Consider the following 20,654-nt stretch of genomic DNA (forward strand, 5'->3'; position numbering starts at 1 on the left):
AAAGTCAGGCCGAAACAAATCGTTCCCAAATTAAAAGTACAAGTCGTATTGACAAAATTCTTTCACCGTGAGCGACAGCAGCTTCTAGTCTACCGAATTCTCAGTTTTCATGCCTGTGGAGTTTATTATATGGACGTGGTGACAGTGGAAAGACACCATGCTCTTCTGATTTTCAAACCAACCTTCTGAGCCATTTTAACATTAGAGTCTATGGAAGAGTTGGAGGGAGGAGGCTGTGCATTGGTGACATTTATGAAAGAACCATAACACCTAGTACAATAGTAAACACATTGGATGAAAGAGGACCGCCATGGCTACGTTTTGAGGGTAAAATCATACCTGTAGAGCAAACGCTGTGGACACAGCAGCAGTTTTAAAAAAGATTTTAAGATTAATTTTTTTGCTCCTCTCACTCTAGCAGTTGAGCTGTCTCACTCTAGCCCCAACATTCCGTCCCATACACACCCATTATAAACTCTGAAACGGGTGAAAAAACATCATGAAACTTAAACTGGAACTGAAGAAAAAGTATAATAGATATTGAAAAGATAAATGCAAGTTGAATAGTTGAATGTCTTGTCTTCGTTTTAAAGTTTGAATGGTGGCTCTATGTCAATGTATGTGGAAGTAGTAAGAGTTTAAAAATGAGTAAGTTGAATGAGGATTTGAAGGGTCTCCCCATTGAAATACATTATAAATTTTTGTTGAATAAAGTTGAATAAAATTAAAAATATAAATGTTAAAAATATGAAAAATGGAAGCAGTGTTGTCCAAAAGAATAGGAATCTAACGGTGTTGGAATGGTTTTTCTAAGTTGAACGGTTTTGAAGGAGTAGGATTACAAAAAACGTACGGAATACAGAATAAAATATAATAATAATAATAATAATAACTAGAAAAATTTGCATTTCCTGCGAAAATGCAGTGTGGATGCTTAAAGCTGAAGCTGTATGCAAAAAGTAGCTGAAAAAGCTGAAAAGTTGCAGAAATTGTAAAAACTTTGCAGAAGCAAAGGAACTTTGCTAAAATGGAATAACTTAGCAGAACTGCAATCACTTAGAGGAAACTGTAAAGCTGAAGCTGTCTGCTGAAAATAGTTGAAAATAGCTGAAGAAGCTGAAGAAATCAAAGTCAGTGTTTAAAAAGTTGTTGAAATTTTAATAACTTTGCAGAAGAACATCAAGTTAGCAAAAATGTAATAACTTAGCAGAAATGCAATAACTTAGAAGAAACATAACAATTCAGCAGAAATGTTGTAGTTTACCAGAAGCTACAACTTAGCAGAAACGTAATAATTTATTAAAAAATTAATAACTTGGCAGAAATATTACAACTTACCAGAACTGCTATAATTTTGCAGAAATGTAATTATTAGGAAAAAAATGTATACAGATAACAGCTGAAAACGATGACGTAACCTCAAAGTTACTTGTTTAACTGTGAAAAATGACCAGAAACATTAGAAAAGAAAGAAAACCAATTCAATTCAATTTATATAGCAACAAATCACAACAAAAGTCGCCTTAAGGCGCTTCATAGATACAGAGAAAAACCCAACAATCATATGACATATGACCCCCTATGAGCAAGCACTTTGGCGACAGTGGGAAGGAAAAACTCCCTTTTAACAGGAAGAAACCTCCAGCAGAACCAGGCTCAGGGAGGGGCGGCCATCTGCTGCGACCGGTTGGGGTGAGAGAAGGAAGACAGGAATACCAGCCAGCAGATAAACTGATGTGAAACAAAACCAAGGTAAAATTGCAGAATTTACACAGTTGGTGAAAGGTAAAAATGGCAACAAAAAACCCCCAAACAAACAAACAAAAAAAACAAACAAACAACATTTAGTTAATAAGTGCACAAGATGATTCGATGATAAATATGGTACCAATCTACAAAATACTGTCGAAATGAAGTCCACATTGTGATATATTTCAGGTGTGGAGAGTCACAGAGCTAAACAATCGATGTGCATATTTAAAGAATCAAATAAAGAACATTGTTGTGGAATAAATTACAGTGAATAATAATCACTTCCCTGCGTTAGAGAGTGACTTATGATGATGTATTAATTGGCTTAACTTTACCTCTAACAGCTTTTCACATAGTGCTGTGACCAGGGTGAAATCCATCATAAAGTAACTGTAAACAGTAGAACCATTAGCATGAATGTTATGGTTCTACTCTGATCAAAACTCAAGTCAGCTGTGTGACCTGATATAAAATGATAAAGAGGAACACATATAAATGACCTTTATGAACTTTTCAAAATGACTTTATATGTCTGACCCATTATCTATATATATTAGAGCAGATGTGGAAAACCACTGTTAGACCTACTCTATACTAACACAAACACAGTCAAAAATTCATTGCTAGTGTGACATGTGGTCCTTTTTGCCTTTGACCAATGATATGCTGGTTACTTGGACCAGTTTAGTATTTGCTGTCACAGAGGAATGTTAACCATAAATCCAAAAGACAAAACTGAAAAAATATGTTAATTGCAAACATGTTTTTGCTTAGTAAGAGGATTGAAATTACATGGAAACTGTCACCTTAAAGCCTCATTGTAAATATCATCACAAACAGATGTTTTCCACACGGTTAACAAAGCTCCACCACATCCAATCACTGCATATAAATCTAAAAGAAAACAACAACAAATAAAATGTAATTAACACAAGTGAAGTCTAAGGAGCTTGGAAAGAAAAGCGTCTGGACTTCTTTGAGTTCCTTGAAGACGTTTCACCTCTCATCCGAGAAGCTTCTTCAGTTCTAAGGGTCAATGGTGGAGAGTCCCAGATTTAAACCCAGTGGGAGTTTCCCCCCAAAGAGGGACAAAGAACCCCCTGATGATCCTCTACCTAATCACATGAGCCAAGGTGTGAAAGTGGGTGTGGGTCCCAATCAGCCAGGGTTTCGGGTGAGCTCATTGTGAAACCTGGCCCCACCCTATCATGTGATTTCCCGAGGTCAGGAAATCACCCACGCCCACTCCCAGGATGTGAGTGGACGTTACGGTGTCTGGGGAGGGAACTCAAAACTGGATTATAGATGGCAGACAGTTGGTGTCGTAAACCACCGCCTCTGTTTAAAGATGGTCGCTCACAGTGGACGTAAATGGCTTCTTTCACTCCTCCATCTGTCCAAAATGTGAACATTGGCATCCTCAAAGACTGACCTTTGTCCTTTAGATGCAGATGAACTGCTGAGTCTTGTCCCGTGGAGGTGGCTCTTCTATGTTGTGTCATGTGCTTGTGAAGTGGCTGTTTGGTCTCTCCGATGTAGAAGTCTGGGCATTCCTCGCTGCACTGTACAGCGTACACCACATTGTTAAGTTTGTGTTTAGGAGTTTTGTCTTTCGGGTGAACCAGTTTCTGTCTGAGTGTGTTACTGGGTCTGAAGTACACTGGGATGTGGTATTTGGAGAAAACTCTCCTGAGTTTTTCTGATACACCGGCTACATAGGGGATGACAATGTTGTTGTGTCTGTCTTTCTTATCCTCCCTCGCTGGTGTCTGATGTTCTTTTCTGTGAAGCTGGAATGCAGGCACACTGGACGAGCTTATTCTAAAAAATACAGAAAAAGGAACATTTTTTTTGTCTGTAGAAACCCTAAAAACTACAAATAAGTTATACAATGAACAATGTTGAAATACCTTATAGGTGCTGCAGGCCACATAACCAGAATCCAGAGCAATCTCACACTCACATGATGGTGAGGAAAGACATGAGCTCTGCAATGAGGTTTGAAGGCCTCAGTTGGGACACGGAAGAACTCAGAAGACAGCAATACCTGCACAGAGAGACAGAGTAGAAAAAGCATAGATTTGTAATCCATAATGTGAATTAAAACTCAAAAAGTGTCAACAAGTATAATCATTTGAGTGTGGAATTATTTATGCAATAAACAGGATTTTAATTAATTAATTGAATTAAAAACACTGACATTTTTTTTTATCAAAGATAAAGAATGATACCTCTCTCTGCTCTGAGGATCACTGAGCATCTCTGACAGGAAATACAGTTTCCTCAGTATGAGTCATCATTGATGGTCTCAGAGGTGTGTAGTGTGGTAGCATGATGATGGTTTCCAGATCAGGCAGGAGGTCAGGTGATGGGTGTGTCATCTTCTCCATTGAAGACACACTGGTATGGCAATTCATAACACAGCAGTCTCCTTCTGGCATGTAGTTATCTGTGCAGTCCAGCACTGATGGATCAGGTTTGGCTCAGCAGTTCATGAAGATGGTGTCTGAAAAAATATATCTAACAAAACACGTGCTTATAACACCACCCACCCAGCTCAGCCCCCAAGTGTCTATGTAATGCTGGTATGGGGTGTCGGTTACTAAGTCTAATTAGTGCATCAGAAAGCGGGGGCTACACCTAAAGCCCACACTTTTTGATGTCTTTGTTTATTAGCAGCTTTTTCCAGCTGCTCAGAGAATTCTGACTTGGCCTTTATCCACCCAAACCCACCCGGATAAAGGCCAAGTCAAACTCACACACCATACCAGCATTACATAGACACTTGGGGGCTGATCTGGGTGGGTGGTGTTAAACTGTAGTCGGGAACTTTCAGAAAACTATCCATTTACTTCTAAATCAGTTTTTATACATATTCTGTAAGCTGTACTAATGTTTTTGTCTACATAATGTATCATTATAGACATCTCTGGTAGCCTAAAGATAGTTTATAACTTTTGACATTTTTTACCTGTAAAACATGATAAGCAAAACCTCATTCATCACAAAAACTTTTGATTCTACAAAAGCTACTATAATCAAGAAAATATAATTGTCTGTATTTATTCATGTGAGCCATATAAATACCTGCATTTATGTGGGATTTATTTATTTACTATTTCATATTTTCAAGCCCTTGGAGGGGAAGATCTCGTTTGTTGAGCTACATACGTCACAGTAAAAAGATTTAGTCATTTAAAACATGAGAATAAAAGAAATGATGTTGGTTTAATAAATGTTGCAGCACATTTCAGATCAGAGGTGCATGATAGCAGATGTTCTCTGCTCTGCATGAAGTTCAGCAATGATTTGGTGAAATGATTAATAACATTGCAATAAGAAAGGGTCTTCTGACAGACAGAGTAGGGAAGACCCTTTTTTCAATGAAAAATCTTTTTCATGCTCTACAATCAGTAAACTCTGTAACAAACATGATCTGTAATTGTTTCAAAACTCACCAGACGACTTCATGATTGGCTCGAGGACAGGACACAAAAGACAGGGTTGTGGTAACTGTAATATGATCTCAGAACACCTGAATACAGACATTTCTGTGGCTGAGAAATAAAAATGAGGTCAAGCAGGGTGTTCTTGTCTGTAGTGGCAGAAGTGATCAGCTGTGAATACCCTCTCGACTGAAACTGCTCCAGAATCTGTTTTCTTCCACTCTGCAACTGGTTCTCATTAAAATCTCCACACACAATTATTGGGTGACAGTCCATTATTTCAAGTGAATCTAAAAGACTTACCAGGTTTTGCATGAATGGTGTCAAACTGTAGTCAGGGGGTCTGTACACAACAGCAATGAGCGCAGGGAATGGAGCCTGAACCTTCAACACTAAAAACTCAAGATCAGTGACATTATGCAGATACTGTTTTACCTGAACCTGAAAATGATTCCTCAAATACACAACAACTCCCCCACCACTTCTGCTGGCCATGTGAGGAAAGTTTGTGTAGGACACATGTCTGTTGCGTTTGAACATGGTGTAGCCGTCCAAATGAAGACTGTCTGCAACAAAGGAGCCTTGAAGGTGAGACTCAGTGAGACACAAAACATCTGCTAAACACATTTCATGATGACTCTTGATGTCACTGATGTGAGATGGCAAACCCTCCGTATTGTGATGGATCAGTGTAAGAGTGTCAAGTCTGCTGGCTGTTTCTCTGACCTGAAGAAGAGGCATCATTTCCTCAACACTGGCTTGTCTCATGGTTTGGAGCGCTGCAGTTACCTCGGGATTGGCGTAAATCTTTTTCTCATCCAAGTCCTGCAAATAGAGTCCACTGAGAGACGTCACCCTGCTGAGAGCAACGTAAGCCATACCTGGTTCAAAAATGTTCTTCATTGAAACTACAGCTGTCTGTGTTGTAAGACCCTGAGTTTTGTGAATTGTGCAAGCGAATGCTAGCTTTACAGGAAACTGTCTGCGTACCGCTCCTTTAAACTTCAGACTCTCCTCTGCTCTCTCAATGTAAACAAGATCATCAGATGCTGCATTAGCACTGCGGTTGTGTCTCATAGGCTGCCGGTTGTCCATCCTGAGCCCCAGTTTAATTATGTGTCCATCATTTTCAGATCTCACCACCTTTACCAGTATACCAAAAGCACCGTTGACTAAACCGTTTAGTGTGTCCAAGTTTCTGGTCAGCATGACTCGAGCTCCTTCAGCAACATTCAGAGTGTCAGGTAAATCATTTCTCCCACCTGTAAATGGTTTGTCTCTTCGTTCCATTCTGCCTGTACATTTATCCTTCTGGAAATCGTCTGCATTGATGATTATGATGTTTGAATGAAGCTTCTTCAGGGTATCTGTGTTGTGGGATTCCACATTCTTGTTGGTGGCATAAATGTGTAAGACCTCAGTTGGACATTCTTCTGGTGCAGTCACAGCCTGTGACAACAAATCTCTGTCGCACTGAGAAAGCTCATCTGTCTTTTCTTTGACTCTAATCCTGTTCAGCATCTCTGCAAAGGCCACATCATCTTTCTGACGCATGATCTCGGTTAGAGTGATCATCTGAAAATGCTCCTGCCATAGGTCAATCTGTTCTGGATCGTAAACACAGAGAGGTTTAGACTGTCGCACTGGTGGCAGCTGGTAAAAATCTCCAACAGCTAAAACTGACATTCCACCAAAAGGTCTCTGAGTGCCTTTGATTTGTTTCAGTCTTGCATCCACATAAGCAAAAAGGGGTTTTGAAACCATTGAAATCTCATCAATAACAATAATTTCAGCATTCATCAGCTCAGATCTGACTTCATCCAGTTGGTTACCAAGTCCTTGAATGGGTGGTTTCAGACTCCTGGGTAGTTTCAGTAGAGAATGTAACGTAGAGCCACTGATAGAAAAAGCTGCTGTACCGGTAAATGAAGTCAGTAAAACAGTTGGATTTGATATGTCAGCTTCTTCTGCATTAGCAGGCAGTCTGCTCAGGATCTTTGATGCTTCAGAATGAATACACTTAATCAGATGTGACTTTCCAGTTCCTGCACCACCATTGATATAGAAGAAAAATGGATCTGGGTTCAAACCACAAACTCGCTGAATACACCAGTCTCTTATGGCATAGAACACGCAGGCCTGCTTCTGGTTCAGATTCTGATACATTACACGTACCACGGCTGGATCTACTGCAGGTTGTTCTCTGACGGCTCTGATCTTTGTTACAGCATCAGACTGACGACTGTAGTCGGGAACATTCTCCTGTTCGTTCTCATCATCAGAATGTCTCTCAGGAAGATTCTCATCGCATTGCAGCCTCACAACTTCAGATTCAGGAGCAAGATTACACCATTCATCAATCACAACATCCCTATTTTGTTCAAACTCTTCCAGTGCACTCTCAATATCCTCAGAGTTCTTCTCATACTTGTCTTTATTTCTTTTCACAACCCTTTTCACAGACTCACTGTGGTCTGAACATGGAAGTCGTACAAAACCTGAGTTGTAGAAGGACTGATAGGTTTGGAACCCTTGTGGTTTCAGTTCCTGCTCTGATCTGTGTGGAAGGTAAAGTCTCAACAGTCGACCATAATATTGCTCAGGATCTTTTTCCTGTGAACAGTGGTAATATCTGATTATAGCTGGTTTATCATTCTTTCGCCTTTGTACAAATCCAAGCTGGTTTAGAAGAGGAAGCACATCTTTTCCTTCATTTGGACCACTCACCAACCTGCACAAGGCAGCAAAATCAGCCAGTGACATTTCCTCATATTCTGGGGTCTCAGGTCTGCATTTGTATTTATCACTCAAACTTGTCATCCAAATATTACAACTGTCGTGTGTTGTGCTTTCCAGGAAGCTCATGGGCCGACTCATTTTTACTGGGTTATCATCTGTTGGTACAAATACAACACTGCGGGAACATTTTTTCATTTTTAGGCCACAGACTCGAGTCACACACTCCTGTGCGCTGATTTCTCTCTTTTTTGAGTAAGCTTGCATCACAGCTCTCATTTCATCACATTCATTGACGGTGTTCTTATCAGAGTTGTCAATAACTGTCTTCAGGTATTCAGAGAGGCCAGATTCTTTCTTTGTTATATATTTACAGAGGTATTCTATACATGAATAGGCATTCAAAATGAATGAGACATCTAAATTAGAGTTCCAGGCTTCAAGCAGGTCTGGGTTGTAATTGTTGATCCAACACTCATTTGGGTCACGTTTCAGAATCAGAGCTGTTTTCTTGTTTATGTCTTGGAGGCATTGTTCATACTCATTCATTGTCAAGTTGCATCGTGACAGAATCTGCTCTATGGTGAGGGAAGCAGCTTCAGGTTCCTTCAGCAGGTTCAACAAAGGTCTGAGTTTGGCTTTTGCAGCTTCAGTGTCTGAATCCTCATCCTGTCTCACAATCATTGTTCTTGTGGCTGGTGGTTTGGGAAACCCAAATCTACAACCAGAGTTCACACTCTTAAAGCATGTCTTTGTGTGGTTTTTGCTGTGCTTTTGTAGCTCAGTGACTTTTTTGTGCAGTTCAGGTTGTTTTTCTGGATCAGGGAGTTGAGCTGAGATGTATCTGTCCACAAAGTCACAGACAGTTTGGTCATCATCCACATCTGCTTCTACCTTTTCTCGAATCCACAGCAACATGTGTATATGTGGACTACCTCTGTGCTGGAACTCAACTCTGTAAAAGTAATCAATGATCTCACCAAGGGGCTGTGCAGGAGAAAAAAGCAAATCTCTGAACAAAGCCTCAACACGTTTATCAAACATTCGCATGGTGGTTACTGGATTTGATCTTAGAATTTCACACTTTTCTGACCAGTCCAGGGCTTCAAAATCAACCTCTTCACCTTGCTGTCTCTTTATTGCTTGAATCACTTCAGGCCATCTCATCTCAGCAGCAGAGAAAGTGACAAAGAACTGAGGTGTTCCTATTTGGCGAACCATGCTGAATAGATCTCTGGTAGTTTTCTGCCAGTAAGCTGGAGTTCCTCTGAGTGGCTGCATAAATCTGATTGCATCTTTATTTCTTACCAGCTTCTCTACTTCTGTCTTACTTTGTAACATTCCTGATGTGATTTTGCGTCCATCTTTGGTCATAGTTTTACCTTTCCTTAGCTGTATTGTCATGCTGGAATTAGCCAAATGTATTTCAGTGACAAACTGTGAGAAAAACAGGTAATTTGTGTCTTTAGCAAATCTTGCATCAATGTTGAAAAGCCTTGACTTGAAGTAAGCACTTGGTGTGAGCTTGAGACGTCTCTTTTCATCCAGTGTATTCTGACCAGTAGGAAACTGCACAGGAAATGCCATGGCTTCCAAATGAGGAGTTCTGAAGAAGCTAACAGGATTGTTTCTTTCTGCAGGAGCCACACAATATGTGTTATCAGTGAAACAGAGAATCTCTTCTGAAATGTCTACAGGCTGCAGACAACTTTCTAGAGCAAAACCTCCATTGTTCAAATCACTTTCTGGTTCATCTGGATTTTGTTCCTCTGGTTGTTCATCACAGGATTGCATATTAATATCTTGGTCACTTTGAGACTCACTTTCGCACAAAAGGGCATCTTTTTCATAGTTGTCAATTTCCATTAAATCTGCTTCATTATAATCATCACTTGCCATGCTGGCTTCATCACTGCTGTCATCATCAGGTAACGTTGGATCACAAAGCAATGCATCATCTCTGATAACAATATCTGTGTACTGTGGATGAATTTGTTTCAGTTTACGCAGAGCTTGAATGAGTTTAGACCAGGTGACAGTCTGGAACAGCTGATGGCCTTTGTAGCACAGTCGTCTTTTCAATTTCACCCTCATGATCTGTGATTGGCTTCTGATCCTCGGTAAACTGTCAACTGTTTGTTGGACCTCAGATGGTACACACACCACATTACCACGTATGAGTCTCTGTCTCCCCTTTGGAAGAGGAATAATCTTAGCAAATGGTATGCATTTGGCAATCAGATGTCTCTCCAGAATGTTGAGATCACAAAGTTCAGCTGGAATATCCTGCAGTTCTAAACCATTAACAGCAGCAAGCCTGGGCATGCATCCACTTTTGAGGGAACTGTGACATGTGTGACAGATATACTCTTTTTTTCTCTCAACAGGAAAGCTGCAGTGATCATTACATGCTTCATCACACACATGAACAAATTTACCAGTTAGGCACTGATGAGCTACAGTCTGGTGTTTTGAGTAATTTTCTCTTTTGCAGATTTTCACCTGATTAGGAAAAGAAGCTTTTAGACAAACAGTACAAACATAAGATGGTGCTGACTTAATGTTTGATCTGAAACGAGATATGGCCTCATTCATTAAAGTGTTCTCTGGATGACACTGTAAACTCTCAGCTGGTCGATGCATCTGGCGATATTTCCGTTTTATATTCATTGCACATCTGATATTATGCATCTGTCTGAAAGAAAAACCGTTCCAATATTTTACTCTCATTCGTTCTCTCATATTGTCCTTGTGTTGTTGCTGAAATTGTTTTTCTTCTCCATACCGCTTTGTCATATAAGATCGTTTTTTCTGTTTAAAATCTTCGCTTTTTTTATATAGGTTATATACATATGACCTCATGTAAGCTTTATGTTTCTCTCTGAATCCAGCACAAGTTCTGTATATTCTTCTTATACGCTCTTTCTGCTTTTCTCTGAATATGGGAGACTCTCTATATGTTCTTGTTACACGTTCCTTCTGCTTTTCTCTGAATATGGGAGACTCTCTATATGTTCTTGTTACACGTTCCTTCTGCTTTTCTCTGAATATGGGAGACTCTCTATATGTTCTTGTTACACGTTCCTTCTGCTTTTCTCTGAATAGGGGATTGTCTTTATATGTCCTTATGACACATTCTCTTTTTCTCTCTCTAATTTTAGCACTTTCCCTATACATCTTTCTAAAATGTTCTCTCTGTTTCTCCTTATAGGTAGCATTTAATTTATACAATTCATTTTTGTACATGCTCTTTTTCTGTCTGTGATCAGGATCATTACACTTCTTAGTTGAGTTTTTTTTCTTTGTCTTGAAGCTTTCATCAAACCTGTACATCTGCCTTTCTTTCGTCTTCTGATTTTCCTTTCTCTGTGGTAGCTTTTGTTGGGTCAATAATCTTCTCCTCATTTTTTGCCTTTCATGTTTACTATATTTCAGCAGTTTATCTGAGAGTTCCTCTGTTATCTTAGTTGAACTGGAGGCACTGTTTGAATCATTCTGAGGAACAGAATCTGATGTTACCTGAGTGTCTCTTACAGAAGATGCAGAGGTTTCTATTTCTAAATAATCAGAAGGACGATTGTTCAGCTCAGCAGCTGGCTCATTTGAATAATCCACTCTGGATGACATCACTTCAGTAGCTAAAGTGTCGGCCACAGTGTTCTGTGTCTGCTCAGTGGACTTTGGAGTTTCAAATTCAGGTTCATTTAAAGCTGGTGCTGGAACAGTTGTAGCTGTTTGTCTGTTTTCATCAGCATCTCTTTGGTCAGCAGCGTTTTCACTGTGAAACTCGATGGGCTGTAGCTCATAAGTGCAGCTTGGTGCGATGCTGAACATTCTGTACAAACGTTTGATCCTGTCAATCATGTCATTAAGACGTGTGAACTTCAACATAACTGCAGTTCCACCACTTGCACTTAGCGACAATGGCATACCAGTAGACTTACGTGGGTGAGGGTCAAAATATGCATATTCACCTGAAGTCAGCCTGCTAACAGCGATGACTGTTCCTCCCATGACTAGCAAAGCGTAGCGAACGTCTGAAGCCAAACACTGTAATCCCTGTTCAAGGCTCGGAAAGTGATCTGTACCATCAAATGTGCCGTAATGAGCAAACTGAGACATGTCGACTTGATACTCGTGTCTGCGGCTGGTAACAACTGAAGGAAGTTCATCGCAGGCTAGAAACACACTGTTCACAAACCTCAGTCTGGCATCTGAATAGACTGCATGGCCTTTGTCCAACACACGGTTTAGATCTGCTCTGGTAATAAATTCATCCTCGTGTAAGAATGACAGGAAAACCAAACTGTTAGCCATGCATTGCTGATTCCGGTACTTTCCATACCTAGGAGCGGCCTGGCTTCGGGAAGCACAGACGCTACTCACTCGTGGACTTTCACTGTTTGTAACCTGTACATGAGACTGTCCTGGAGCTTGTCCATCATGCTGTGTTTGTACAGTTAGCTGGGGTTTAGTCTGGATTACCTGCATAACTTCAGGCTCTGGGACAGACACTGAGGGAACACTTCTTTTTACCACATCTGCATAAGACACTGTGGCTGTCTGAACACTGCTCTGCACTTCTGTGCTGGGAAAAGCTGAAACACAAACCTTTACCTGCTCACTGCTCTGAGAAACATTCACCTGTTCTTTCTGCTTTTGCCATCTAAGCTTCAAGGACTGTGACCTTTGACTTTTTCTTGGCATTTTGCTGAAGTACAATCTGGAGCTTATATGTGGTTATACACAAATATAAACAAAACTGAACCTTGAAACACAGAAAAACTTATAACTCCTTAAGTTACTGTTAAATCTGAGAAATGTACTATTATACTATAAAATGTTTTTATGAATATATGAATAGATGTTAAAAAGCTGATTTGTACTCCAAACTCAAAAAATAAAGGAAATTCAAAGTTCTCTGGAAACAATTTGGTGCGTTTTATTGTACCTCTTTTAGAAACGGGGTTTCTTCAGCTGGATGTTCTGCAGCAGTCAGGAAACAGGAAGTCTGGGTCCTCAGGCACTTCTCGATGACAATACTGACTGAATACTTACACTGAGTGACAAAATGGGTTAGTCCTTAAATAATAATACTATAAACTTGCAGTCAAATGTTATAGCCAACAGACTGGATCTGATTTATTATTTATCTGAATGTATGTATTACAAAATAACCAGATTATCTTATTACAAATAAACTTATAAAAAGGTGATATTTTATACAATTGATCAAAGTAAGCCAAACTAGCAGTCCAAACTAAAGTCTAATGCAAAATTAAAATGACAAATGTAGGGCTGTGTAAGTAGTTTCTACTATAAGTTCTACTGTACTGTAATTCTACTACTGTATATTCAACTTGTAATTTAAAGCAAAATGACTGAATGTGAGAGAGCTTAATGACAGGAAAGAAAGAGCAGTGAGAGCAGAGATCTCTCAGAATTCTGTAACAGATAGATCAAGTTCTGGTAACTTGGATTTCTGAAAATTGGATTCTGAAAGGATTCTCAAAACTTGGATTCTCAAATTAGATAGAGCAGTAGAGATAGAGGGATACAAGATGGAATGGCTTTCAAATTAGATAGAGCGGTAGGGATAGAGGGATACAAGATAGAATGGCTTTCAAATTAGATAGAGCAGTAGGGATAGAGGGATACAAGATAGAATGGCTTTCAAATTAGATAGAGCAGTAGGGATAGAGGGATACAAGATAGAATGGCTTTCAAATTAGATAGAGCAGTAGGGATAGAGGGATACAAGATAGAATGGCTTTCAAATTAGATAGAGCAGTAGGGATAGAGGGATACAAGATAGAATGGCTTTCAAATTAGATAGAGTTGGGAGAGTGATAGGATAGACAGAATTGCTTATAATGATAGAGAGAGAGAGAGGATCTTCTGCAGCAGGTCACCTGTAAGACACAAAAGGCATGGAATTAGTCATATTTCCAACATGCTTGGATTTACCATATTCTTCAGACTATATGGCACACCTAAAATCCTGTCATTATCTCAAAAACATACAATGTGCCTAGCGTATCGATTCTGGTTATGCTTACTGACCTCAAACGGGATTTCTGTGGTACACAGCGCTCAAAATTCTGTCAAATATTTTAGTAAGACTTCGTAAGCTACAAAGCTGCGCTGCTTGATGTATTGTCAGAGCATTATGGCTACCATAGTCAGGACCCTCGCAGAGTAATTCGTACGGTGCTTCAACATAACATTATGGTGTGTGTACAAGGACCTGGCACGTGCTAAGAGACATGCTTAAGAAGCAGATTTCAAACTGATCAACCCATGAAGAGTTTGATGGATTTGTGGATGAGGAATGAACTGAAAAAGTGAGTGTATTGTTCTGTATTTTATGTGTTACAACTGAACAGTGTTGAGAGTTGTTTGTGAATGACTTGAATAAAGTTTGACTTATCTGACTGTTTGTTTGGCTTAATCTGCCTTAAAAACAGGCTTGTTTATTGACATTATGCCTTATAATCTCAAAAATACAATACATGTAGGGCTTTAAATACTAAAGACTTCTACAGTAAATTATTGGAGTGAACAGAATGACAATGTTTAACAAATGATGGTGGAACTGTTATAAGGACATTTTTACATTCTATTAAAACAATAAACTAAGTCTATAAACTCAAACTAAGACGTGCTGCTACAGTAACTTACTGTAAATATTAAATGGTCCAACAAAACCAACACACTGAGGTTACAGCACAGTTTCAGGTCACTCTGTATGAATTTTGGCAAAATGAGAAATTTGGAGACAGCTAGTTTCTACATATTTCAGTCACATTTGGGGCATGTTTGATGCACAGCAATAAGCACTACACTAAATCTATAATAAACTTATCATAGCTGATATAAAGGCCTAATTAGCAAAATTTAGTATGATGATCATTTCTTTGTAGATCATTTCATGATAAAAAGAACAGAAGTGAGTGCTGTATCTGAGCTGTTGCATGTAAGATCTTTGCTGGACATTCCCACATTTCTTAAACAAACAAACAAACATGACTTTCAGACAGTTCATCTTTTGTAAATTAGGCCAGGATTATTTTCAAAAAACAGCCTTGATAAAAATATCAGGCCACTATAAAATGTCTTATGTTTATGTTTTCATCCCACCTATACTTTGCAAGTCATTATGACAAATTACAAAAAGCAGTTTTTAGGCAGTGATTTAAGGGAAGAAGCTTTTGAAATCCACAATGCCCTACCACCAGTGGTCTCAAACTCTGGTCCTTAAGGCCTGGTGTCCAGAAACTTTTCTATGTGTCCCTGTTGCAACACACCTGAATAACATTAGTAGGTCATTAGCAAAACTCTACAGAACCTGACTGCATGCTGAGGTGGTAATTCAGGAATTTGATTCATGTTATAGCAGCTCATGAGTGAATGAACATGATGCAATGAAAGTACTTTTAGAAGTACATTTTTCCAAACACTTAAATTACTTACATTTGAGTAGTCTTAGGGGATGCCACTTCAGCACACAGTCAAATTCTATACTCTCACTAATGACCTACAAATGTTATTCAGGTGTTTTGTAACAGGGACACGTGGAAAAGCTTCAGGACACCGGCACTTGAAGAGTGGAGTTTGAGACCCCTGTCCTATGTGAATATTTAATTGTCCCTAAACTGCTAGTCGTGAGCTGCTCTAATGTGAAACAAACACATATAGTTCTGTAAAGGTTTACAAAGAGACTACTAAGGATCTGGAGACCTCAGAAAACAGAAACCCTCCCAGATGTTGTAGCTGAACATGCAAAAACAAGTTGCCTAATAATATCTCGATGATAACCAAGAGCTGTGCTGACTAACTGCACTAAACTGAATCATCTATAGTGAGAGAAAAACACCAGCATTAAAGTCAAACATGGTGCTGTTACTGTGATGTCCCAGAGTTCCTTTACTACTTCAGGACCTACATCAACTCATCAGGTCCTGGGCTTAAGTTTAATCACACTTAGGATCTGAAGCACACAAGCAAGTCCAATTGAATGAATGAAACAAAACACATGGTGTAAACTAATCAGTCTGGACTTTAATGAAATTAAGATTCTTGGCATGACTTGAAAACCCTATATTGGGCCTTAATTAAGACTTTTTTCTTTTCTTTTTTTGCCTGTCCTGTTTGGATCTAATTATGACAATTCTGAAATTATAGTGGACCAAAATCAACCAGTGATGTAAACCAGTCATTACCAGTTACTGTAAATGCTTGATGGTAATTGTTGCTATCAGGGCATCCACAGCTGGGTATTAGAGACCAACATGTTTTTACATTAGACCAGGTTGTTCTGGTTCAAAAATGAAATCATCACTTTAAAACTGCTTTTTGTATTTATCCAGGTCATCCTTGTTAGATGATTTGAAACATGTGAAAAAAGCATAAACAAAATAAATCTGCAAGGAAGAAAGACCTTTCTCAGCACTGTACCGCAGACAAAACCTTTACTTACCAGACTTGCGACGATCAGATCAGTATCCTAGAGAAAGGAAACAACACATCAGATCACTGTTTAATGACTTACACTGTTGAACCTCTTCACACACACAATCCAATTTACTGTGACATGAAATAACTAGTAAAATCCTCAATTTCTTCAAGCCTTTATGAACTCACTGTAGTCTAAAGAGGACAAACTTCAGTTACAGAGTCTCACATGGTGATAACATGTGTAATAAAGGCATGCATACTACAGAAGTGCAAAAAAGAGGCACCAATATTTGTTGGTACAGATTATGGCTTTTTAGCTCCATTTTCTATCACAAGACAGTGCTTAATAAAGTGTGAAAAAACCACAACTGTTAGAATCAACGGAAAACCTCATTAGGTTTTAGTTCTGATCTGAATATGTAAATCCTAAAATACATGTAAATTCTGACATGTTATAGTAACAACAGTGGCACACCATTTTTGCAATTACAAAAATTATAATAAAGAGTCCTTCCATTGTACCTGTTGGCAGGAATCTTTTTGTATTTTTCAATATTTCCCTTTTATATAAAATTTTAAACACATTGTATCAAGCAAATTATTAAGAAACTGATTTAAACTTATTGTATATAAATTACACACAGGCTTTAACATACACAACATTGCCTACTCACAACTCTGGTCCTCTGAGTTTTTTATTATTGCTTAAATGTTTAACCTACCACTTCTGTTCACTCAGGCAAAAATACTTCTATAGTGGTCTGACTTTAATGTAATACATAAGCAGAATATGAGTGAAGATATAAATCAACAACTGTGGTGCTCTGCTACGTAAATCCACAAACAAACGGAGAACACAAACAACTGTATAAAAACAGTTGTTTGTGTTCAAACATAAAAATCAGACACAAATGGCCTGTTAAACTTCAGGGACAGTCAGGGGTCATGTGTGGGGCCTTTGCTGCTACAAGGTATAAATTCTGACCATTTGATTTTGCCCATAAATAAATGGTAATGTCACAAAAACCAAACTACGTTAGGTAAGTTGCTAAACATGTTACACAGTGACAATGTCATATTACTGCAGTTACAATTGCTGCTTACTTACCAGCAAACGCAAAACCAAAGTTCTGTTTCACTCTGTAACAAAAGAACAAAAATACAGAATCAGACAACTAAAATCAGCATCAGAGTCAATACTGCATCACAATCTGTAGTGAAAAAAAAAATCTGTTAAATTCTTTGTTTACAACAGCTTTACTATAAACACCCCATCTTCTCTTTCTGCACCTTATTAAAGATTTCTGTCTTTATTAAGGTGATGTGTCGTTTTATCGATCTGTAATAAGCCACAGAAATTCCTCATTAACGTAAAGCTCTAATACTTTGGTGCTATTACATAACACATCAGATACCACAAGCAAGGATTTGCTCGCACTGCACACTTGATCAAATGATAACATCACAGTTTCAAAGCATGCAACAATCACAAATAATACTTGATACTATAAATGCTTGATGGTAGTTCTTCGTATCAGGGCTTCCACAACTGGGTATTAGAGACCAGCATGTTCTCACATTAGAACAGATAGCTCTGGTTTGGTTTTCTCTGCTTCATACGTGAAATCATCACTTTAAAATGCTTTTTTGTATTTATTCATATCATCCCTGTTAGATGATTTGAAACATGTGACAAAAAAGCATGAACAAAATAAATCTGCAAGGAAGAAAGACTTTTCCCAGCACTGTACCTCAGACAAAATGAACTCACTTTAGTCTAAAGAGGGCAACATTTAATTGCAGAGTCTCAAATGGCCTTAACATGTGTAATAAAAACAATAATTACTACAGAAATGCTTTGATAAGCCTTTAAAATTAAAATTAGACATAAATGGCCTATTAAACTTCAGGGACATTTTTAGGGACACTCAGAGATCTAGTGGGGGGGGGGGGGGGCTTTACTTCTTATAAATCCTAAATGTGTTTTTGCCCATGAGCAAATGGCAAGATATCACAGAAAGCCAAACTATCGTATATAAATTGCTAAACATGTTACACAATCCCAATTTCATATTGCTTCAGTTACAATCACTGTTTACTTACCAGCGAAGGCAAAACCAAGCTTCTAGTTCACTCTGTGTAACAAAAGACAAAGAGCAAAAATACAGGATCAGAAAACTCAAATCAGCATCAATACTGCATCACTCTCTGTTGTCAAAAAGATTCACTAAACTTCTTTGTTTACTACAGCTGGAATACAAACAACAACTCTCCTCTGTTTTCTTTGGTCTACCTCTCATTTAAGATTGCAATAACACTCATACATGAAAAACTGCACGGTGTATATTTTTAAGGCTTTAATATTTGAGGTGGTCTGCATTCAAATTCTACTTCCTAAAATATTACCAACTGCACATAGTATCATTAAATATGCTGTTATTTTAAAATAAATATCTATATACCATATTAATAATAATAATATACTGACATATTTTATTAATGTGAAGGTGGGCTGTTGTTTATTTCATTAATTTTCCACAAAGTGAGAATTTAAACTGTGCTGCAGATTTAGGTTGGCACAAACAAGCCTTGTTAAACAGTTCTTAAAAATTAAAGTCTACAAATTAGGAGTTCTTATTATTCTTGGGCTATGTCCACATGTACACAGGTACTTTTGAAAATGGACATTTTTCTATCCGTTTGCACCTTTCGTCCACACTTAAACGGCGTTTTCGGTCACTGAAAAACTAAAAACGCTTGCCAGGATATTTTTGAAAACTCCGTTTTTGCATTTATGTGTGGACAGGGACACGGAGAAAACGCAGCGCCTTTTTTGCCGTCACACTGTGCGCCACGTTATTGTTTCAGTGAAATGCATTTCTACAATACGGTTACTGTTAATTGTTCTCTCTGCAGTGTTTAAATGCTTACATATACACACACAGTTACTGTCCCCCCACACATATGACCCTGTTCTGCTTTTATGCCCCATCTTTGTTTGCCATTTCCCACCGAGGCTTCTAGACTTCTGATTGGCCAACATTTCTACACGGTTAGGAATATATCGCCACCTGCTGCTTTGGTATGTTCCTAGCAGAGTTTTCCTTCATTTCTGCATTCATGTGTGGACGGGATTGTTTTTTAAAATGAAAACGTAAAGTCTCAGTTTTCAAAAATACCCGTGTATGTGGGGACATAGCCTATGTTTAATCCTCAGTTTCTCCCCCCCTCCTTTCTCTTAATTAATCCACAAGACCTGCACACACGCGACTCTTTTTCTCCCGTGTTCGGTCAGAGGCGGTAAAATGGCTCCTTTGATCTTGCCGACAGCTGACACTGAATCTAAGATGGCGGTTCGTTAAAAACTTTACAGCATAAAGAATGAGGCTGTTTTAACCAACTGATTTGTGAAGAGAACTAACTGCACCTTATGTAACAGACTGACAAACACGAACACACCAAATGTAATTAATAAAACAACACAATAACCGTGGTTTACCGTCAAATCTTCATTTCACACTGGGCTCATAAGAACGCTAGTCGTTAGCATTGGGTTGTTAGCTTTAGCTCATCAAACACTGCTTTTACATACAAAAATGACAACTTTTCACTAAAAAGCAACCATTGTGTTACTTTAACATGAGTTATACCTCGGCTGGCTTTATAAATCACTAACAAGAACTTGTTACATCGCGCAAACAGAGTATAGACATTTAGAAGAGGAGAGGACAAGCAGAGGAGCAGCACTCACCCAGAGCGGACTCAACGAAGTGTGCAGAAAGGCAGATGTCCGGCAGTCAGGTAAAAGATGAGGCGTTCACGGGTCATAGGAAATTCCAGTATTACACACAATGGGCATTGTAAACATAAAAAATGTAGGTGATTTTTAAATATTTTATACAATATCTATTTGCTAAAAACTAGCAGAACTTTAATTCTATATAGTTATTATTAGAAGGCTCTTCTCCTGAACACCCACACCAAATAGCTGGTGATAGAGTTCACCAGACCTAAAAAAAACAAACAAAAAAGACAACCAGTCCAGGACAGTCTGCAAAGATGTTTTAAAGACAATATATATATATATATATATATATATATATATATATATATATATATATATATATATATATATATATATATATATATATATATATATATATAAACCTTATCCAGTAAGGATTCCCCTCAAACAAATGACCATAATTTCCTAACCGTAAGGGCTTGAACGGTCATTCTTAATTCTTACACCGTTTTGTTCAG

The 20,654-nt window shown here is 38.4% G+C and overlaps 1 protein-coding gene across 9 annotated transcripts; it reads right to left on the reverse strand.

The window, feature by feature from the left end:
• Positions 1-1,137: 1,137 nt before the first annotated feature.
• On the reverse strand, positions 1,138-20,317 carry LOC112432709 (uncharacterized). Of its 9 annotated transcripts, XR_013093735.1 has the most exons (9): positions 20,143-20,317; positions 18,495-18,526; positions 17,500-17,531; positions 16,414-16,440; positions 12,886-13,846; positions 5,925-6,023; positions 3,984-5,764; positions 3,663-3,799; positions 1,138-3,573 (listed from the first exon to the last, which is right to left on the reverse strand). XR_013093735.1 is itself a non-coding variant. In XM_076875719.1 (5 exons), the coding sequence occupies exons 1-2, from the start codon at positions 11,862-11,864 to the stop codon at positions 5,654-5,656; spliced, it is 6,051 nt and encodes a 2,016-aa protein (XP_076731834.1). In that variant the 5' UTR covers positions 11,865-11,895; the 3' UTR covers positions 1,138-3,573; positions 3,663-3,799; positions 3,984-5,541; positions 5,634-5,653. The 9 variants fall into 9 exon arrangements, 4 of the variants coding, with proteins under 4 accessions (XP_076731834.1, XP_076731833.1, XP_076731832.1 ...); XR_013093734.1 differs by having other exon boundaries at positions 3,984-6,023; positions 20,143-20,313; XR_013093737.1 differs by lacking the exons at positions 12,886-13,846; positions 16,414-16,440; positions 17,500-17,531; positions 18,495-18,526; positions 20,143-20,317 and adding exons at positions 11,909-12,016; positions 12,136-12,879 and having other exon boundaries at positions 3,984-6,023.
• Between the last annotated feature and the right edge of the window lie 337 nt (positions 20,318-20,654).

The sequence above is a fragment of the Maylandia zebra genome, linkage group LG17 (genome assembly GCF_041146795.1).
Source record: "Maylandia zebra isolate NMK-2024a linkage group LG17, Mzebra_GT3a, whole genome shotgun sequence".
NCBI lineage: Eukaryota > Metazoa > Chordata > Actinopteri > Cichliformes > Cichlidae > Maylandia > Maylandia zebra.